Raw genomic sequence first — 21,309 nt, 5'->3', positions numbered from 1 at the left:
TTATGTTATTTTCTAAATCAATACAGTAAAACCCTGTTCTACCCTAAATGAAGAACCTTATAAGGTTCAAAATTGAATAATAAAAGTTGGTTAGAATTTAATCACATTTTGAAAGTAAGTACAATTTATTTAATTTCAATTATAAGTCATTTAACATATAAATTAAATAATTTAAGGTAATTGAGTAAATTTATATTTTATATTATTTAACTATATATTTGTAGATATTAAATGTTTAAACAAAATTGCATCGGTTGAAAGTTTATATCATTGTACCAATATTTAAATAAATAAGTGAAAATCGCAATCTATATACCAAATTCGATTTATATGAATAAAATTATTTTGTATAATTTAAATATAATTATCACTTTATTGTTAATCTGACTCTCTATCATATATATAAATAATTTATGTTTGTAAAATTTTATTGTCAACAAAATTATTTATTACGTAAATAAATTGAAATATTCAATTAATTTTATATATTCATGGTCTGTATATAAGTACATATGTATGTATATTGTTGTTATATACATATATGTATGATCATTCATATTCATTCATTCGTTTTCATTGCCATGCGCACACGGTCGTGGTCATATACACCCGTGCATGCGTGTTAATGCAAACTCCAAACTCGCATTGTAAATAAACAATATACTATGAGCAACTGAAGTAACAAAATGTGAAAATAACGTATAACTGTATTAACAATGGAAAACGATTGTTCAGCGATCGTTTATGTTGCGAACGAAGACAAGGAATTATCTCTTACAATTACTTATGGACAAACAATTGAAGACCTTTGTATTAAGGTAAAATAATTTTAAAAAACTATATTTCCTCATAATTCTATTTCTTATTATTTTGAGGTTAAATGAATATTTTATTTAGAATTTTACAAGATATTGAATAATTTTATTGGTATTTTGCAAATATCAACTAAACTTGAATGTGTGTGTTGAGTGAAATTAAAATTGAATTAAAATTCATTTTTCACTTTAACTGTTTAAAGATCTAATATAAATTTTGATGAAACTTAGACTTAATAAAAAATGTAATGTAATGTGTACAAGAATATAATAACAACTTTTTAAATTAAATTTATCCTATTTATTTTAGCAAATATTTAAATTTGCATTTTTATTTACATAAAGAATCATTTTTTAGGCCTGTAAATCTCTTGATATAGGTCCAGTAGCCAGGCATCTTTTTACTCTTAGAGATCATTATACGAAACTTTGGTATCCATCAGCATACCCCCTGGAAATGAAAGATAAAAACAAATATGACTTTCGGTTAAGATTTAAACCTTCAAGCTTACACAGACTAAAGCAGGTTGACATAAAAGCCTACGATTATTATTTTCAACAGGCACGTTCAGATGTTATGGATAGTAACGTACCAGACATTGTTTATGAAAGACATAAACAAGAATTAATTGGTCTTGGTGTTAGTGATATGTATAGGTTTGTATAATGTATTTAATTCAATCACCTAATGATTTATTTATTTATATTTTCATTTTTAGTGTAATATAGAAATATTTTATATTGTTATTTATGAAATATTTTTATAAATATGGAATTTGTAAGAATTATTATTTCAATTAATTTGCTTTTTGATTCTGGTATGGGTTTTATTAATTAAATAAAGTTCGAGTTTTGTAAAATATTAATTCAATTTTTGTTGTCTTTTTATAGAGTGATGTTAGAAAAAAAAATATCAAGAGAAACAGTGCAAGCGGAATACAGAAAATATATTCCTAAAGAATGTATAAAGCGTCATGCATTTTTTATTAAAAAACCAATTCAGAATGCACTTCGTAAAATATCTGGATATGATGCAAATTATGTTAAAGAACAGTATTTGAAACAATTTGAATGTATGGCACCAAATTACCCATATGAAGAATATGAAGCTTTAATGGATAGAGGTCTTCAAGATCCTCCAGCAAAAATTACTTTAAGGGTCAATTTTAATGAAGTAAAATATTGTGAAACAATTACTAATCCATGGATTACATTATGTGCAATCGAAGATTTATGTTTTGTTTCTATAAGGTTTTAAATTTATTGTTAAATATAATAGATAAATATTAGAAACAAGATTTAAACGTAATTTTTACATTTTTTATCAGAAAAATGTCTTTTTGTAGTAGAAACAGTATTATGCATTATAATGAAATCAATCTTTAATATTTTTATACTCAAATCTTTTTTGTTATTCAGTAGTTTACTATTCAATTGTCTACAGAAAGAATAAGATAGAGGATACTATCGTTTCATAAGAAATACTTGTTTGTAAATTGTATTTAATATATCACAATTGAATACATTATATTATTATCGTTTATATATACTTTGTATATTTTATTTTTAAAGAAAATTAAAAATATTATCTTTATCTGTAGGAATAGTTTCCTTTTTTTTCTTAGTAAAAGGCAATATTTTTTAGTAAAAATAGTTCTTGTTCTTATAGATCTTGTTGATATAAAATTATAATTGTCATTTATTCATAGTCGCAATTTCTGTGTCGAACCATTATTATAGAAATTAAATTTGATTTGAAACTATTACGTATTGTAATAAAAATATTCTTTCTTAAGAAAAATCAAATTTAGTACTACTACTATTTTTCTCTTAAATATTGAAACTTAACGTAATAAAATTTAACTAAAATTCTTTTCCTTTGAGCACTGAACATCTTAATATAATATCATAATTAACACCTTTTTGTTTGTAATATTTCAGTACTTCAAATTTTAATATTTCTATTATTTTCTAGACAAGATAACACAGTGGAAATATCAAGAAAGAATGGTATACCTTCATACTTAATATTTTTGAACAATGCAATTTTAGTGTCCTTTGTTTCTGCTCTGGATGGTTACTATCGCCTAGCAGTTAAATGGACATTTAATTTATGTGGAGAAATTGTCACTCCTTCTTTAGAAAGGTTACATAAATTAAAATGTCATGGTCCAGTTGGGTAAGATTTCATTTACTTAATTTAATATAGTGTTACAGTATAAAATTTTATAAAAGTATAAGAACATAACATTAAAATTTTATTTTAGGCAAGAATTTTCATATATGAAACTCCAACAAAAGCGTGCTAATAAACCAGGTTCTTATATACTTAGAGAGAGTGAAACAGAGTACAATGTATATTATTTAGATGCATGCAATAAGGAAGGAAAATTATTTTCAAAGAGAATAGAAGAAAGGATTGAATCAGATGATTTCACTATTACTGGTGTTTCTAGTCGATACAATACATTGGCACAATGTGTCTCATCTTTCCAAGATTCCGAAGGACAGCCATATCTTTCAGAATGTTTACCGCCATCAGAATATGGTAAATTAAGAACGTTTTTTTAGTTTTATTTTGATCTGTTGTAATAATGTTAATAAGAGAAAGAATTAACTTGCTTTTTTAGATAAATCATCATTATTACTTTGTGCTCCTGAAAGTGCAGTTAGTGAAGTTGCAGCTGATGAACAAATAGTTGCTTCAGTTTTAGAAACTGGACCTCGTTGTGTACCTCAAAATCAGTTAGAAATTTACAAACCTTTTTTAAGAACTACTAGGATTCAACAATATTCACCAACAGCTCTTTATAGAGCAATTTGGAGATTAACTAAAGGAAAAAAATTAGAAGTTGCTCTGAAAATTTTAAAACAAGAAGAAGAAATACATTTTACAAAAGAATTTTTGGAACTTGCTGGAAAATGGTCCCTATTGCGTTCAAACGCTGTTGTAAGGTGAATAACATTTTGAATAGATTGGCACATAAAATAAATATAAATCGTAATTTCCTATATTTTAATATTATATGAAATAATGTAATAATTAAAATATCTTAAGTTATAGTATAACAAATATTAGTAACATTTTTAAATTTATGTATATCATATTTATACTACAATGACTTTATATGTTGTATTAGATTATATGGTTTAACAGTAACACCATCCATTGGGATGCTTCTGGAATTGGTACGACATGGCTCTCTTGATGAATATTTACGTAGTTCTTCTTCTCAAACTATCAAAACTGTAGATATGGTAGAAGCAACAGCTTGTTTAGCCACTGCTCTTTGGCATCTTGAAGAGAATGGTGTAGTTCATGGTAACATTAGATGCAATAAACTGCTAGTACATGCCCATACTAATAATAGTTTTGTCGTAAAACTTGCCGATCCGGGGATATTTGTATATAAAGAAACAGATATTCACTGGTTACCTCCAGAAACTTATAATGATCCAGAATTGGCTAGACATAGTTTTCAGGCAGATGTTTGGGCTGTTGGAACAACAATTTGGCAAATATTTGCTAGGTAAAGCTTTTTAATAAACAAAATCTACAAATCGTTTGTTATTTCATTATAATTTTGATTTAGTTTAGTCATAGAATTGTTTTCATAGTATAAAACTATGTAGTAAATAAAATAAACTTGTTTTAATAGCATAAATTATAAAACACGTGTGTTTAATAATATAGTAATTTATCACAAATATTTTATAAGTCCAATTATGATTTAGCATTGATTTAACAAATAAAAGTAAAATTTATAAAAATAAAATTTAATATGTGTGTATGCTATTTAATCCTAGGGGAGCCACATTACAAGAATTCCGAAATACTGCTATTATGAAGAAATATTATGAATCTGGAAAACGTTTACCTATTCCAAATGGTTGTCCTATGGACGTATATAGGTTGATGCTTGAATGTTGGGGAGATTCAAGTGGTTCTAGAAAACAACCTCAAGCAATTATGAGAGACATTAATCAAATTCTGTATCAAGTATACAATTCTCGCAGAAGTCATACGTACGCAACAGCTTTTCCTAAAACACTTACTCCTGAATTGAAAAAATTTGAGCAAGATAACTCTGACTCCAGCGATAATAGGTCAATAAATAGTGAATCAAGAAGTAGTAGTCTTTCTACAGACAATACAAGTCTTCAATGGAATGGCACTGATGATAGTAAGAGTTTCTTTGCTATAGTAACATTGTTTTAACAAAATTTAAAACTTTATTTTATTTAAATTTTAGGCATACAAAGTTTAATTAACACCAATGATAATTATATAGGCAGTACAGAAGACCTCTCTGCATATTTAGGTTGGTTATCTAATGCAAGAAGAGATTCAGAAGGGTGTTCAATTTCTCAAAATAACATTCCTAACATGAACTGTATTGAACACTCCACTCAAGCTCTACGAATAGGACACCCTGGTGATTTAGGCGAGGTAATAAAATAATAAATTAATTGATTGAATATATTTCAACATCTAAATTTAATAGTTGCTACTTATAAGTTTAAAGAATAAAAATAATTTAACCAAATCGTGTTTTCTAAAAATTAATGGTTTTAATTAATTATAATAAACTTAACACATAATATTAATATAAAAATAGGTAATGGGAAGAAGTGAACCTGGAACAGAAGAAGATTGTGGATCTGGAAGAAGTAGCAATGGTTCTTTAGGTCAAATGCGAGGCATTTATGAATTAGATATCGATTGTAATATAATTCTGCAAGGCAGAATCGGTCAAGGTTTTTATGGGGAAGTTTATAGAGGTACTTTGGAAAGAGAAAATGGGAAAGATATTGAACCACAACAAGTTGCTATAAAAAAATTGAAAACAAGAGCACTTGAAGCAGATATAAGAGACTTTGAAAGAGAGATTGCTATAATGAAGGTTAATTTAATGATTCAGTTAACTTTTAATTTATTTTTTGTGCAATTTAATATTAATATTGCAATATTAAAACTGTAATAGATATTAATCAAATGAAATTGCAGACCTTGAAACATCCAAATGTAGTGGAAATTCTCGGTGTAATATCAGAACCTGAAGTTTGTTTGGTAATGGAATATGTAAAACATGGTTCATTGCAAAGTTATCTAACAATTCACAAACAAGAATTGACTCATAAAAGACTATTAGGGTTTGCTTTAGATATTGCAACAGGAATGGATTATTTAGGTAGTATGAGTATTGTTCATAGAGATCTTGCTGCAAGAAACATTTTAGTTGCAGATGAAAATAAAGTTAAAATCAGTGATTTTGGATTAGCTCAAGTTACTGGAAAAAATGATTACTACATTTTACAAACTGATCGAGGCCTTCCAATTAAATGGTAAGTTACAGATATAACGAAATTATGTGTTCTTGAGTTTCTATTCTATTCTAGAAAGCCTTTCTTTTTAAGGTATGCTCCAGAAAGTATTAGAGATGGAAAATTTTCTACTCGATCAGATGTATGGTCATTTGGTGTGACAATGTATGAAACATTTGGCTTTGGAGAAGAACCACGTTTACCCGGCCTTGATTCAAGTATAGACCGTCTTCAAAATGAACAAGAAAAAGGAAGTACTGAATTGTTGGCTGCATTAGAAAGAGGTACTCGTCTTCCTTGTCCATCTACTTGTCCACAAGCAATTTATGTAAAACTCATGTATCCTTGCTGGCATTTACAAAGCCATCAGAGACCAGATTTTGCAACTCTTTGCAAGGATATTAAAGATCTTCTTGCTCAATACTAAAAAGCAAAGATAGAAAATAAAAAATACATATGAAATTAAGTGTAAGTTAGGCAATTTTAACTTTAAATTATGTAAAAAATTTGTACAATTTTAATTTTAATAATTTATGGAACTTTGGTATATCTATTTATCAAAGTTAAATTGAACTTTTTCAAATTTATGAACATTAAGTAGCAATATATTAATTCAAATTTAATAGTTAAGTAAATATGCAAATTGGTACGTTTTACTTAGAGTATAACTTGACCTTAATTAAAAAATTTATATGAAATTATTATTATAAGTAATTGTTGTAATTATTCAAAAGGGAAGGTATTAATGTAGCTATTTCCTGTTGTCATATATTATTTACTTTAGCATTACGAAAATAAATTTAAATTGTGAATTTGTAAAGAGATACAATTTAGTATAAAGTAGAATGAATTCCACAGAATTCTTTCCTTGTGTATATGTATATATAGGAGTTCTTTTTACATACAAGTAAATACTTATTGTAAAAAAATTAGTATCTTTGCTTTTTGTAAGAAATAAATGATCATTTCATTAATTATATCACAAAATTGAGATTAAGATGAAAAAATAATATTTGTAACAGTTAAGTAACTGCAATCATATATATGTTTAATACAATAAACATAAAAAGATTTGTTGAATTGGTATATTCATTACAGTATCATTAAGAATTAAGCCTAAATAAGTAAAGTTCGTATAATATATTATACTGTAGTTTGTTAATATTGAAAAAAAACTAATACGTCTTTTCACGATATTAATCTTTAAGCACAAATTTAATTGATCTCTTTCGTAGAAAAGTTTATTTCTGAAATATATGTGTATATTTATCTAATATATGTATATCTACATATAATATTACACAAGCGTACACATAGTGCTACAAAAGTTAAGATATATGTATACTTAAAATAATCTTATCAAAAATCTGTACATATGTATATGTAATTTTTGTAAACTATGTAATATGTTCTTGTCAAAGAAATTTAAAACTTATTTTGTAGTCTTAATATTTGTCTATCTTTTGTAAATATTTTCAACCAAAATATTTCGGAAATTTGTTAACATAAACTAAATGCTTTTTAATTAGGATTACATAGTATTTTTATAAAAATTTTATTACATTGATCAATAACTCTGTTTAATATTAAAAATTTTAATATCAAACAATTGAAATGAAGTTTTAAACTTTCAATCGAATTGTTACTGTAATATATCGAAATATTCTATAAATGCTAATACAATTACAAAGAGTAAGAAATGAATAAAGAAATGGTTACATTTAATTTTTTATTTCGTTTTCACAATTACACGATGTATATATGTATATATACATATATATAAATATATATGCATATAATTATGAATTTGAATTAGCGTTCGGTCCACGTCGACGACTGTAAGTTTGAACCACGTTAACGAATCTTCGATTGTATTGAATCCGCCTTTTAGCTCGACCTGTTTTCTTTTTACTCTTTTCTTGTTTCTCCACCTGTGTAATGGAAAAGAATATTTGAAATAATATTAAAAAAAAAATGTAGTAAGGCAAATTTACGAAAATTGAAACATTCATTATAATTTCTGCTTTCTATGCGTGATATTTTCTATAATACTTGTCCTAGTGATTATTTCAAAGAGTATTGTTGGAAAGAGATATATTCATTCTTTTCTTTTAATCATACTGTTGATTCTAATCAAAATAATTGATAAATTCTTTCTACAATGAAATATTCTATGATTTTCTAATTGATAAAACCAAGATAGTTGCTGATTATCCGAGTCCTTGTCAATATATAATTTTTCTTGATATATCTGAAGTTTTACTTCTTTCTACATGAATTCACCATATGATAGTATTTTTGAAAAAAAAAAGAAAAAAGAGAGAAAAATATTTTTCAATAAAAAGTTCGAGTTCAATAATTATATAAAGTGAATATGTTTATCATATGACATCAAAAATATTGTATTGGTACAGTTAATATTCTAAGAGCAAAGAGTTAAGAATTGACTAAATGTGACTTTAAACTGTATATTTCTTACGAATGTTTTAATCATTTTAAAAATTAACAAAGAAATGTGTGTTATGTACGTTGATACCGGATTGTCTTACAATGTAGAATCAATGTGTTGTTTTATATGATAGATGCATATTTGAATAGATGATAAGATGTTATTTAAGCTGATTTTAGAATTTAGTACATTAGTCTACAATATCTATTTTTCCTTAATTTTGTATGACTATGTATGAATATTGTATGACTTAATTACCTTTGGAGTTTGAGCTTTTACTTTTCCAGCACGCGCTAAAGATCCATGGACCTTACCTTAAAAATTAAAGTAATACTTGATTATTTATGTTAAAATAATTTTATATTTGTAAACTTAAAGATCAATAATATCTAGAGGTGTACGAAAACGTAGAGTCTGATTCCTGAAACCATCTTGAGATTTTGAAAATATAGGGATTTCCAAGAATTTCGAGAATCAAGGTTTGAGACTATCTTAGGATAGATATTTAACAACATGTCTTATATTAATATATTGTTTCTGACAATAGTTTCAAACTATTAATATAACACATAAAAGTAACTTTTAATTACTTAGATAGATACTTGCAATAGTTTTAGTATGTGATTCTCATAAAAAGATTAAATTAGGCATATAATACAGTTCGGGAAGTCTGTGAATTACAATAAATGCAAATACAGTGTCTGCCCAACCCATAACATAGTCGTATGCAAACTAATCTCAAAATGATGTTCAGGTTCTCTAAATTCTTAAAATCCCAGATATTTCCCACATCCCTAATAATATATAAATTTCGAAAAGAATAAAAATTTTCTTAATTGTCAAAACTTACCACCAGGAAGAGAAACTGTTAATTCTAGAACATTTGATGTAAGATCTCCAACTAGAGTATCGTTTTCTAATAAGAGACCAGAACAGTACAAGTTAAATTCTGTATTTACAGCACCCTTTGTCTCAACAATTTTTCTCTGGAAAAAATTAAAATAAATTTTAATTATTATTATCTTATATTTAATTATTAAAGGCTCTAGGATCTAATCTTTCATCACTTCATGGCAAATAGTATTATTTACCTACAGCACTTTTAAAATATTTACTACAGTGATAAGATACTAAAGAATATAAAAGAAAATTATATCGTTATCACTATATTATAAACAAGTGTTTAATTGCCTTATCACATATCAATATTATTTCCTTTAAAAATTTCAAAGTTTCTTTAATTCGTATAACTGTTGACATACATTCGCGAATGGTGTTCAATGAAAGATTTATTTGACCACCAGCTCATAAGTTTGTCATTTGATATTGCGTCGTTGCTCGTTCCAGAGGCATAAAGCTTAGACTCCAGATTATCATTGCGACGCAAATGATTAAATACATATCAAGATAATATTATCGATTTTATACATACATAACAATTACTTATATATAGAATAATTATTTATATTACATGCCAACCCCCTTTTAAAGTCCAAAAGACAGGAAAATAAAGTTTCTATCTATAAATAATTTAATTATATATACATTAATTTTAATTATTGAAAATTATTTATGTTTTTAAAAATAAAAATATTGTCAATAGAATATTGTGATAAAAGATAATATATTTCAAATTATTTTTTAATTAATGTAAATAAAGACCTTTCACTTATAATATATAAATATGTAGGAAACAAAAAGACTCTTTTCTTATTTCAAAGAGCACATTTCAGAAAACATATTGTATCAAATTAAATTCTGTAATAAACTAATTACAATAACAATATTTTTTACAATAACTATTAATATTAATATTAATATTAATTACAATAACTATTTTTTCTACCATACCTTTATGTCTGCAATAGTCTCATTTTCATGTGACTCGACCACAGTTGTATGTTCACCTCTGATGTGTAACTGCATGTTTACAGTATCTGCAAAAACATAATTTAATATTTTAAGAAAATAATTAATATCTATCTAAGATATTTACTTTATATGAAATTCTACTTTATTATTAATTAACCTATGAGCAATTATGAATATATATGCCTGCCTACAGATATAATGCTATAATTCAATTAACATAAAATATATTTAAGGAAATATAAATGTTGAAAATAATTATACATTTCATATCAATTAATTAAAAATATGTATGTATAAACTACAAACTTGTACGAATTGATCACACAAAGGACGAATGACTAAGATTAACACGTGTTACTAAAAGAACCATATTTAATTTTAAAATAGTTGTTTTTCTTAAAAAGATATTCCAACTAATATCAAATATAATTATAAAAATACTGTACTTTAATAAATCAACGCTGTAACAATACCTATCACACTAAAATGAGGAAACGTGGAAATTTACACTTGCAAGCGACGCAATACTGACTAATCGACGCAATACTGACTAACGGGATCCTTATGTTGAAGTTGTTGGAGATTATGAAGAACTATCGATAATCCTATATCGATTAATCGATTTTGTTTTAAAATCGCAAATAACAATTTTTCGATATTCTGTTAAACTTAATATTTATTTTACATATTATTTAATAGCATATTGCAAAAATATTGAAGGGAAATTATGATTGTTTAAGAATAGGAGGATTAATTATAATATCACGTGTACTGTAATTATATTTTCATAAATATTTAATTTTATATATAAAAATATATAATTCACATATATAGGAAAACTATTATTAATTTTAATTAACATCGAAAAATTTATATTTGAAGATACAAAAGCTTAAATAATATTTCTTAAAATAAGAAGATTCTTAAGTAGACATAGTTAACCAATCAAATTTCGATTTATACCTTTCATATGCATGAAAGTATGTATATATATAATATAGTGAACACACAAATACCTATTGAGTATAAAAATTTTCAACCGTTATCACCTTAGCCTAACCTTAAATTAGAATTTAATACAAGATTAAATAATAAATCTTAAAAGCATAATCTTGTTTTTGTTATAGTTGAGAATAACATTTTATCAAATATCTTATTAAGATACCGAAGGTTATAGATCCCATGGCATTTCCACTGAACGATCAGATTTATACAAAATCTTTTACACCTAGAGAATACCAAGTAAGAGAGAATTTTCTAAATTATTTAAAGGATTTTAAGAAAATATATTGTTATATACAATATTTAAAATAAATGTTATTGCAGGTAGAATTATTTTATGCTGCTAAAGATAAAGACATTATTGTTTGTTTGGGTAAAAATTATGAACAAACTTTTATTGTTATAAAATTAATCCAAGAATTTGCTACAAACAATAGAAGGTAATAATATATAGTTATAGTTAGTTTTTCTTCTTGGAGAATTCTGCATTATTTTATTAAATTTCTTTTAAAATTATTTATTGCAAATTGTTAATTTAGATTATTAAGTGAAGGAGGAAGACGATCATTGTTCATATTGACAGATGAAGAAAAATGTACAATAAAAGCAAGCTACATACAACAACTGACAGATTTAAAAGTATTATTATGTGACACTTGTTCACTTACAGAATTTATAGAAAACTTTGAAACTTCTCATGTAAGGAATATTAGTGTCTTATCATTAATATGTTTACCAATATATATTATTATTATTATTATACTAACTTCTTGAATTTTCTATAAATTATTTTTAATAATTTTTTTAGGTACTAGTTACAACTGCTAAGACATGTGCACAATTATTGACAGATGGAAAAATTTTACCATGTCAGATAAATCTAGTCATAATTGATGAGTGCCATAAATCTATAGACAATAACAAGCTAAAATTTATTTTACAAACTATTTTGGCATGTGAGAATGTTCCTAGAATCATTGGATTAGCTGTACCATTGTTTAATTTAACACAGGAGCCTGGAAGATTAGGATTGGAAATAGAAAAAGTAGAAGACACATTTCAATGTGAAGTTGAAACAGCTAGTGATATATTATCTATATTGCGGTATGTATATTCTAGTATGCAAGATAAATCTTATGGTTAGGGTAAGAAATACAAAAAATTGATTAGTATAAAAAGCTTTCTTTTCATAATTTTGCTTGTTTCATAAGTTCAATATAATGTACTAAGAACAAATCTTTTTTTGTAAAAAAATTTTTAAAAGTATTAGTAATTGGTTCTATTAAGTCTTAAATTAAAGTAAACATATGTACATTTTATCTTTGAGATAACTCTATGCTAAAAGACACAAATATATTAAATTTAAAAATTTTTTAACTTATTACAGAATAATTAATTTTTCTAATATTATATCTTAATATTATCTTATATAAAAAGGTATTCAGAATTTTATTAAAAAGATATACTGCAATTTTTAGGTGCATGATAGATATATGAAATGAAATGTAATCTTAGGAAAATACATTTTAATATTTCTTCTTTACATTTATTTTTTCTATTTTTAATGAAACAAAAAATAAAGTTATTATAATTATATGATTCTAATATATGATATTTTTACTCAATAGTGATCTTTTTTTAAATAGGTATAGCCCTAAGCCTAAAGAATATGTAGTAGAATATGCTAAAAATGAAAAAGGAAAATTACATACTACTATGGAAAACTATATATTGCATGCTCTTGAATTTTTACGTGATCATCGTCATGATCCAACTGAGATTTACAATGAAGAATTTTATGAAGACATCCAAAAAATACCAGATCCTACAGAGAAACCTTTTGAGATGATGCAAGACTTTCTGTACATATTAGAAACTCTTGGACCATGGTGTGCAGATCGTGCTGCACTGGCTCTTCTAATTTTAATAGAAAAATTAAAAGTAAAAACACCTTATGAAAGACATTACCTATTATTAAACATGGTAGCATCTGTTTTCACAAAAATACGAGCTTTATGTGATAATACATTTGAAGTTTTATCTGAAAAGGAAAGAATATATAAATATACTACTCCAAAGGTTCATAGATTATTGCAAATTTTAAAAACATATACACCGTATTATAATAAAAATATTAATAAGACTGCTAATAAACTAAATGAAAATATTCCTCAAAAGTTACCAGTAAATAATAGGGGAAAACCACCCAGAGCATCACGACACATGCGTGGTATTACAGATCCTGACTTACTTTGTGGAGTAATTTTTGTAAATAAGGCATTTGTGGCAAAAGTGTTGTTTTATTTGTTAAACGAAATATCTATGCATGATAAAGACTTACATTTTTTGTCACCTCTTTATACAATTGAGAGGAATATTGAAGATATTAGTTATTCAAAAGATTTAGAAATAGAACATAGAAAACAAGAAGAAGTTTTGAAAAGATTTAGGATACATGAATGTAATTTATTAATTTCGACTTCAATTTTAGAAGAAGGTTAGTCACTAATTTATCTTATTATTACTATATAACTTATTTTAAATGCTATTTTATTGATACTATACTAATATACTGTTTTATGTTTGTTAGGTATAGATATTCCCAAATGCAATTTCGTAATGAGGTACGATTTTCCAAAAACTTATCAGTCATATGTACAATGTAAAAGTCGTGCAAGAGCTACAGATGCATTATATGTGTTATTAGTACCACAAGAAATGTCAAAGGAGTATATATGGCAGCTAGCTCAATATCATTACATAGAAAAGGTATTAAATTATGGTATATTCTTTTTAATTACTTTAATTATTCGTTATGGTAAAATTTAATGGAATGTATGAACTGGATCTGATGTTTGATTAATGACTATATTGTCTGCTCGATTTAATTTAGTCATAAACTTCAGTGTGTACCAGTTTTAATATCAGCCATTTAATGTGGTTCATTACCTGTGTCCATCCCAGTCGAAAGTTTTAATGGAAGAGCATCAATCTATTTTGTAGACTTTGTTAGTAAAATGTTCTAATAACGAACCGTCTGAAGAAGAAGAAAATGAAGCAGACATGTATGCTGCTATGATACCACATTATAAACCGCTTGATGGAGATAATGCACCTAAAGTTACTTTTAATTCTGCTATATCACTAGTAAACAGGTAGTATAAAATTATGAATAGAAAACAACGAAAACAATAATTCTAGAAATTGTTTCATATTATTATAAAATTTTATTTGTTTAGATACTGTGCAAAATTACCTAGTGATACTTTTACAAGGTTAACTCCAGAATGGTCCATTCGAGAAATGATTGTTGATAATAAATTTATGTACACATGTTCTTTACGACTTCCTATAAATTCTCCAGTAAAATATGTTGTATTGGTAAATATTTTTGTTCTTTATAATGGAAGCATAATATTAAATCTTCTCCAATATGTATGTGTGTTTGTGAATTATTGTATATTATACTATTAAGATATTATTTCAGTCATATCCTATGCCTAATAGAGCTATGGCAAGACGAATGGCTGCTTTACAGTTATGCATTGATTTACACAGAAAAAATGAAATAGACGATAATTTGTTACCCATTGGGAAGGAAAATTTTAAAGCTAAACCAGAGGATGCAGAAGTACCTGCTCTACCAGATGAAAGTAAAGTGAATTTTTCTGAAGCTCGACCGGGAACAACCAAGCGCAGACAATATTATTATAAAAAGGTTTTATTCATAAAAGATAAAAATTATAGTAATATATACTTTATTTAATCCTAATATTAAATTGTGCTGCATAGACAGCTGAGGCATTAACAGATTGTAGACCAATAATTGGAGTTCCTTCTTATTTATATCATATTAATCTGGTTTTGAGTTGTCCTTTACCTGAAGAGCAAAATACAAGAGGTCGACGTATATATCCTCCTGAGGAATCAGCGATTGGTTTTGGTATAATAACATTAAAAGAAATTCCTAAGGTAGTCATAATTACACACACACACACACACACACACACACACACACACACACACACACACACACACACACACACACACACACACACACACACACACACACACACACACACACACACACACACACACACACACACACACACACACACACACACACACACACACACACACACACACACACACACACACACACACACACACACACACACACACACACACACACACACACACACACACACACACACACACACACACACACACACACACACACACACACACACACACACACACACACACACACACACACACACACACACACACACACACACACACACACACACACACACACACACACACACACACACACACACACACACACACACACACACACACACACACACACACACACACACACACACACACACACACACACACACACACACACACACACACACACACACACACACACACACACACACACACACACACACACACACACACACACACACACACACACACACACACACACACACACACACACACACACACACACACACACACACACACACACACACACACACACACACACACACACACACACACACACACACACACACACACACACACACACACACACACACACACACACACACACACACACACACACACACACACACACACACACACACACACACACACACACACACACACACACACACACACACACACACACACACACACACACACACACACACACACACACACACACACACACACACACACACACACACACACACACACACACACACACACACACACACACACACACACACACACACACACACACACACACACACACAAAATGTAAATTGTTTGCAATATTAATCATTAACTTTCCATTTTAGTTATGTCCATTTCCTATTTATACTAGATCTGGGGAAGTTCATGTAAAATTAAAACTTAGTAAACAGACTATAGTTCTAAATGAAATGCAAGTAGAAAAAATTGCTATTTTTCTTAATTATACTTTTACAAATGTATTAAGATTACAACAATATTTGATGCTTTTTGATCCTAATGCTTCAGAGAACTCATATATGATTGTACCTGTGAAATTAGGTAACTGTGAACATTCTTAAAAATATTATCATTATTTATATTATATCTGATATTATATACATACAAATCTATTTTTTTCAGATGAACAATCTGACGTCATTGTAGATTGGAATTTCTTAGAATGTATATATAAAAATCGAAATGCAGGGCCAACTAAAGTTCCCGAAGAAATTAGAAAAAATTTCAAGTTTGATGCATCAAAATACCATGATGCAGTAATTATGCCGTGGTATAGAAGTCAGGATCAACCTCAGGTATTTTAATGAAAATCTAATATGAATGAAAAAACGTTACAATTGAAATACATTATATTTTCTTGCTCGTTTTAGTACTTTTATGTTGCTGAAATTTGTACAAATTTAAATCCCAAATCTTCTTTTCCTGGTGATGATTATAGCACTTTTGAAGAATATTATCTTAAAAAATATGATATACAGATACAAAATTTAGATCAACCTTTACTAGATGTGGATCACACATCAGCTAGATTGAATTTTTTAACACCAAGGTAGATATCATGAAAAATATATGATTATATTTCAAATTGTTTTTGCAATTATATTTATAATTGTTTTATTTATAATTTATAATATTTATAATATATATATATATATATTATATATATACACACAATATTATTATTAAATAAATATGAAATAAAATAAATATACTATATTTATATCAAATATTTTATTTTAGGTATGTTAATCGGAAAGGTGTTGCTTTACCAACAAGCAGTGAAGAAACAAAACGGGCAAAACGGGAAAATCTGGAGCAAAAACAAATTCTTGTTGCTGAATTATGCGCAATTCATCCTTTTCCAGCTTCACTTTGGAGACAAGCAGTTTGTTTACCTTGTATTTTATATAGAATTAATGCTCTATTACTTGCTAATCAAATACGGTGTCAAGTTGCACGAATGATAAATTTAGGACAGGAAAATTTAAATTTCGGTAGATATAAAATTATAGAAGTTACTTCTGGAGTTTTCGTTTTTTGATTTTAATGTGAAAATATTTTAGATTTTGAATGGCCACCATTAGATTTTGGTTGGAGTTTAGCCGAGGTTTTAAAGAAATCTAAGGAATCTGAAAAAGCAAAGTTAGCCAGAAATGAAACTATCCAACAAAATTCTACAAATGATACAATTGATAATAAATGTCAAAATATACCTAAAGATATAATAGACAGTTTACACAAATCAGATAAAGAAGACTTGAATGAAAATAATTACGAATTTCAAATAAAAAATGATAAGATAATCGAAATAGGGGAACGAATGTCAAATGACGAAAATGAATTAGAAATCGGTACTTGGTCAAGCGACATGGCAATGAATTCTCTGGATTTTGAAACAAATAATTTAAAGTCATTTCCCTTAAATGTAACTGTTTTACCAAATGATTTTAATTGGAGTGATATTCGATACGGATCCCCTGCATGTGAATCAGATTTCGACGGTTATGAATCAGACGATATTTATAGCGATGGATTTGTCGATACTTCCGATGAAAGTGAAGATGAAAATAGAGGGTTACGAATTGCTTACATGGGAGAAAATATTGCAGAAGCTGTAGAAGACGAGAAACAAATATCTAAGCAAGAGAGCAATAAAAAAATTTTGGATTTGCTAGAAACTGAGAAAAGTTTGGATGACGTTTTATGGTCGTACACGGAAGAAAAAGAGAATTCTTCAATTACGAAGCATAGACAAGCTCATTACGAATTTGCTAAAGTAAGAGAATGTGAAATAATGCAAAATGGATCTTTTATATCCTGTGATAATGAAATTGCAATAAAAAGAAAAGCTTCATGTAATTTACAATGTGAAGAAAATTTGCCAAATTATAAACACAAGGATTATGTAGAAACTGTAGTCGAAAAATTCACTAAAGAAATATTAAATAACAATGATACTGTACAACTGATAAAAAAGGATTCTAATCCATCGAAATTTACATATCATTCAGATAGTAATCTTTTTAGCTTTGATTTTCAACCAGAATTAGAAAACCATGCGGGCCCAAGTCCCAGTTTAATCTTACAAGCTTTAACTATGTCCAATGCAAATGATGGTATTAACTTAGAACGTTTAGAAACTATTGGTGATTCTTTTTTGAAATATGCTATAACTACTTATTTATATTGTACATATGATAATATACACGAAGGCAAGCTTAGTCACTTGAGATCTAAACAGGTATACAAAATTCGAAATATTAATTAGCTTTGTTGGTTGTGATAATTTATTTTAATATAATGAAAACTTTTTAGGTCAGTAATTTAAATTTATACAGATTAGGCAGACAAAAAATGTTAGGTGAGAGCATGATAGCAACAAAATTCGAACCACATGACAATTGGTTACCTCCCTGTTATTATGTTCCAAAGGAACTTGAACAAGCATTAATTAAATCTGGTGTACCTTCTACTTTGTGGAATCAAGCCGACATTCCAGCTTTGCAAGCCGTAAATCCTTCTGAAATAACTCAATTAGTTCGAGAAACGGAACAAAAATTGGGTGTCATGAAAACTGAACTTGATCGGAATGAGACATCACTTTCGAATAATTTAGATAACGTGCGTTGTTTTATACCGTACAATTTAATTACGCAACATAGCATTCCCGATAAAAGTATCGCAGATTGCGTGGAAGCGTTAATTGGAGCTTATTTAATTGCTTGTGGATCTAGAGGTGCATTACTTTTCATGGCTTGGTTAGGGATTCATGTTTTACCTACAGAAGAGATTACAATTATACAAGAATCAGAACCAAGAGAAAGAGTTCCAGGTAGTACCCCATATATAAAAGGAACAAACGAAAAAGGACAAACAACATGGACACAGGTATCTATAATTGATTTATATAGTTATAAGTAAATATCATATATAAAGCATATCAATTATTGTAGATTCGTTATGGAAAATTGGAAGAACCACAAAATCCCTTACTTCGATACATTCCTGATCCAGAGCAAGAATTAAAAATGATGCTTGATGGTTATGAAGAATTAGAGAAAAGTATAGGATATGAATTTCATGACATTAGTTATTTATTACAAGCATTTACTCATGCATCATATCAACCTAATAGGCTGACAGATTGTTACCAACGTTTGGAGTTTCTTGGAGATGCTGTTTTAGGTAGCAAATAATTGGTTCTTTTCATTCTAGTATAATTTCCAATAGTGAAAAATTTAATGTAAAAAATTATAATTCTAGATTATTTAATAACAAGACATTTATATGAAGATGGTCGTCAACATTCTCCAGGTGCTTTAACAGATTTACGATCCGCCTTAGTTAATAATACTATATTTGCTTCTTTAGCTGTAAGATGTGGTTTTCATAAATATTTTCGACATCTTTCTCCTGGTCTAAGTATTGTCATAAATCGTTTCGTTAGGATTCAACAAGAAAATGGACATTCTATTAGCGAAGAAGTAAGAAGCTTTAAACAAATTTGCTTATATATATGCATTACATGTGTGTCTATATTTCATTATTATTATTTGTTTCTTTCTAAGTATTATTTAATTGGAGAAGAAGAATGTGAAGAAGCTGAAGATGTAGAAGTACCAAAAGCATTAGGTGATGTTTTTGAATCACTAGCTGGTGCAATTTATTTAGATAGTGGAATGTCCTTGGATGCAGTATGGAGCGTCTATTACGCCATTATGAAAAATGAAATTGGTAACTTTTTAAAATATCTTTTATCTAATTACAAAGATAAATTTTTTATGAAAAGAAACAACAGGGATATTTCACCATTTCAGAACAATTCAGCACCAATGTTCCTAAATCTCCAATTCGTGAACTATTAGAATTAGAGCCTGAAACAGCAAAGTTTGGAAAACCAGAAAAATTGGCTGATGGACGAAGAGTTCGAGTTACAGTGGATGTTTTTGGTAAGGGCTCTTTTAAAGGAATTGGCAGAAATTACAGAATTGCAAAATGTACTGCAGCAAAGTGTGCTTTAAAAAAGCTGAAGAAGATGCAGAATTATTCAAGAGATAAACTATGATAACATATACAATATTAGATCAAAATGAAAACATAAAATAAGATTAATTTCTGTATTACTGTTAAAATATATTTCTACAAAATTGTATTCGTAAATACTTATAAATTTGTAATATAAACAAATTTTATGCATTCTAGGCTAAAATAACATTGCACTAACGTTATAGAATGGATTTATGAATTGCATGAATATCGAAGTTTATTATTACAATTAACGAAACAAAATTTTGGGGAAGAAGCGTAAATATATTATATTGTAAATATTTAAACAATCATATAAAAAGTACTTAAAAATTCCAAAACTATTTTTCAAATATGCTATATTGAAATATGTAGTTCTGGCATTCAATGTATCATAAGTATTAATTTATTCAATTGTAAGTAACTTTTTTCTATGACATAAAATATCTTTCGATCATCTCATTACCTTATAAATTATGCAATTTGTTGTTTACCAATTTTCCTCAAAATTCTAGTCAACACATTATATGCTTTTTAAACATATTTTCCCAGTATTAAAAAGATTTAGAACCGGTGGAATTTTTTATAATAGAAATATACACAATAAACATATTGTATAGAAAGATTAATATGTATTAGGAAAATTAATAGCTAAATTTAAAAAGTTAAAAATTAATATCTTCTTTCTTAATGAAGTTGTTTCCAATGAAGTTGTAAAATTTTTTATACCTTTAAATTTTTATCAATACCTAATTATTATTTATTAAGAAATTG

At 27.3% G+C, this 21,309-nt stretch overlaps 3 protein-coding genes across 7 annotated transcripts; 2 read left to right on the top strand and 1 right to left on the bottom strand.

Moving 5' to 3' along the window:
* Window positions 1-600: 600 nt before the first annotated feature.
* LOC100745315 (tyrosine-protein kinase hopscotch) lies at window positions 601-6,577 on the top strand. Of its 2 annotated transcripts, none has more exons than XM_003493362.4 (12): window positions 601-818; window positions 1,174-1,472; window positions 1,707-2,066; window positions 2,791-2,994; window positions 3,083-3,363; window positions 3,446-3,770; window positions 3,956-4,345; window positions 4,623-4,999; window positions 5,069-5,265; window positions 5,435-5,719; window positions 5,824-6,161; window positions 6,234-6,577. In XM_003493362.4, the coding sequence occupies exons 1-12, from the start codon at window positions 717-719 to the stop codon at window positions 6,565-6,567; spliced, it is 3,492 nt and encodes a 1,163-aa protein (XP_003493410.1). In that variant the 5' UTR covers window positions 601-716; the 3' UTR covers window positions 6,568-6,577. The 2 variants fall into 2 exon arrangements, with proteins under 2 accessions (XP_003493410.1, XP_033179511.1); XM_033323620.1 differs by having other exon boundaries at window positions 6,216-6,312.
* A 1,278-nt stretch (window positions 6,578-7,855) lies between these two features.
* On the bottom strand, window positions 7,856-11,042 carry LOC100745189. 3 transcript variants are annotated; one of them, XM_012391510.2, is made up of 5 exons: window positions 10,908-11,042; window positions 10,441-10,526; window positions 9,440-9,575; window positions 8,848-8,903; window positions 7,856-8,071 (listed from the first exon to the last, which is right to left on the bottom strand). In XM_012391510.2, the coding sequence occupies exons 2-5, from the start codon at window positions 10,513-10,515 to the stop codon at window positions 7,940-7,942; spliced, it is 399 nt and encodes a 132-aa protein (XP_012246933.1). In that variant the 5' UTR covers window positions 10,516-10,526; window positions 10,908-11,042; the 3' UTR covers window positions 7,856-7,939. The 3 variants fall into 3 exon arrangements, with proteins under 3 accessions (XP_012246933.1, XP_033179514.1, XP_033179515.1); XM_033323623.1 differs by having other exon boundaries at window positions 10,935-11,036; XM_033323624.1 differs by having other exon boundaries at window positions 10,995-11,013.
* Window positions 11,043-11,479: 437 nt separating this feature from the next.
* LOC100745069 (endoribonuclease Dcr-1) lies at window positions 11,480-20,765 on the top strand. 2 transcript variants are annotated; one of them, XM_033323619.1, is made up of 20 exons: window positions 11,480-11,703; window positions 11,788-11,903; window positions 12,003-12,162; window positions 12,272-12,567; window positions 13,110-13,960; window positions 14,054-14,232; window positions 14,467-14,618; window positions 14,703-14,844; window positions 14,951-15,181; window positions 15,256-15,435; window positions 16,338-16,551; window positions 16,633-16,805; window positions 16,881-17,059; window positions 17,251-17,504; window positions 17,574-18,751; window positions 18,826-19,398; window positions 19,464-19,695; window positions 19,774-19,994; window positions 20,079-20,244; window positions 20,328-20,765. In XM_033323619.1, exons 1-20 carry the CDS (start codon window positions 11,644-11,646, stop codon window positions 20,573-20,575), a joined length of 5,805 nt encoding a protein of 1,934 aa, XP_033179510.1. In that variant the 5' UTR covers window positions 11,480-11,643; the 3' UTR covers window positions 20,576-20,765. The 2 variants fall into 2 exon arrangements, with proteins under 2 accessions (XP_033179510.1, XP_033179509.1); XM_033323618.1 differs by having other exon boundaries at window positions 13,092-13,960.
* The last annotated feature ends 544 nt before the right edge of the window (window positions 20,766-21,309 follow it).

Source organism: Bombus impatiens, unplaced genomic scaffold, assembly GCF_000188095.3.
Source record: "Bombus impatiens unplaced genomic scaffold, BIMP_2.2 scf_1079, whole genome shotgun sequence".
NCBI classification, from domain to species: domain Eukaryota; kingdom Metazoa; phylum Arthropoda; class Insecta; order Hymenoptera; family Apidae; genus Bombus; species Bombus impatiens.
Note: the sequence above shows the minus strand (reverse complement) of the source record. Positions and strands in the feature narration are given on the sequence as shown.

Coding starts and splice junctions, on each gene's coding strand:
- LOC100745315 (XM_003493362.4), top strand. CDS start 717: ATGGAAAACGATTGTTCAGCGATCGTTTATGTTGCGAACGAAGACAAG. Junction 3,364..3,445: donor TTTACCGCCATCAGAATATG/GTAAATTAAGAA, acceptor TTGCTTTTTTAG/ATAAATCATCATTATTACTT. Junction 4,346..4,622: donor ATTTGGCAAATATTTGCTAG/GTAAAGCTTTTT, acceptor ATTTAATCCTAG/GGGAGCCACATTACAAGAAT.
- LOC100745189 (XM_012391510.2), bottom strand. CDS start 10,515: ATGCAGTTACACATCAGAGGTGAACATACAACTGTGGTCGAGTCACAT. Junction 9,576..10,440: donor AGACTATTGCAGACATAAAG/GTATGGTAGAAA, acceptor AATTTTTTCCAG/AGAAAAATTGTTGAGACAAA. Junction 8,904..9,439: donor AACAGTTTCTCTTCCTGGTG/GTAAGTTTTGAC, acceptor TTAATTTTTAAG/GTAAGGTCCATGGATCTTTA.
- LOC100745069 (XM_033323618.1), top strand. CDS start 11,644: ATGGCATTTCCACTGAACGATCAGATTTATACAAAATCTTTTACACCT. Junction 17,060..17,250: donor TTGAATTTTTTAACACCAAG/GTAGATATCATG, acceptor ATTTTATTTTAG/GTATGTTAATCGGAAAGGTG. Junction 19,399..19,463: donor GACAAACAACATGGACACAG/GTATCTATAATT, acceptor CAATTATTGTAG/ATTCGTTATGGAAAATTGGA.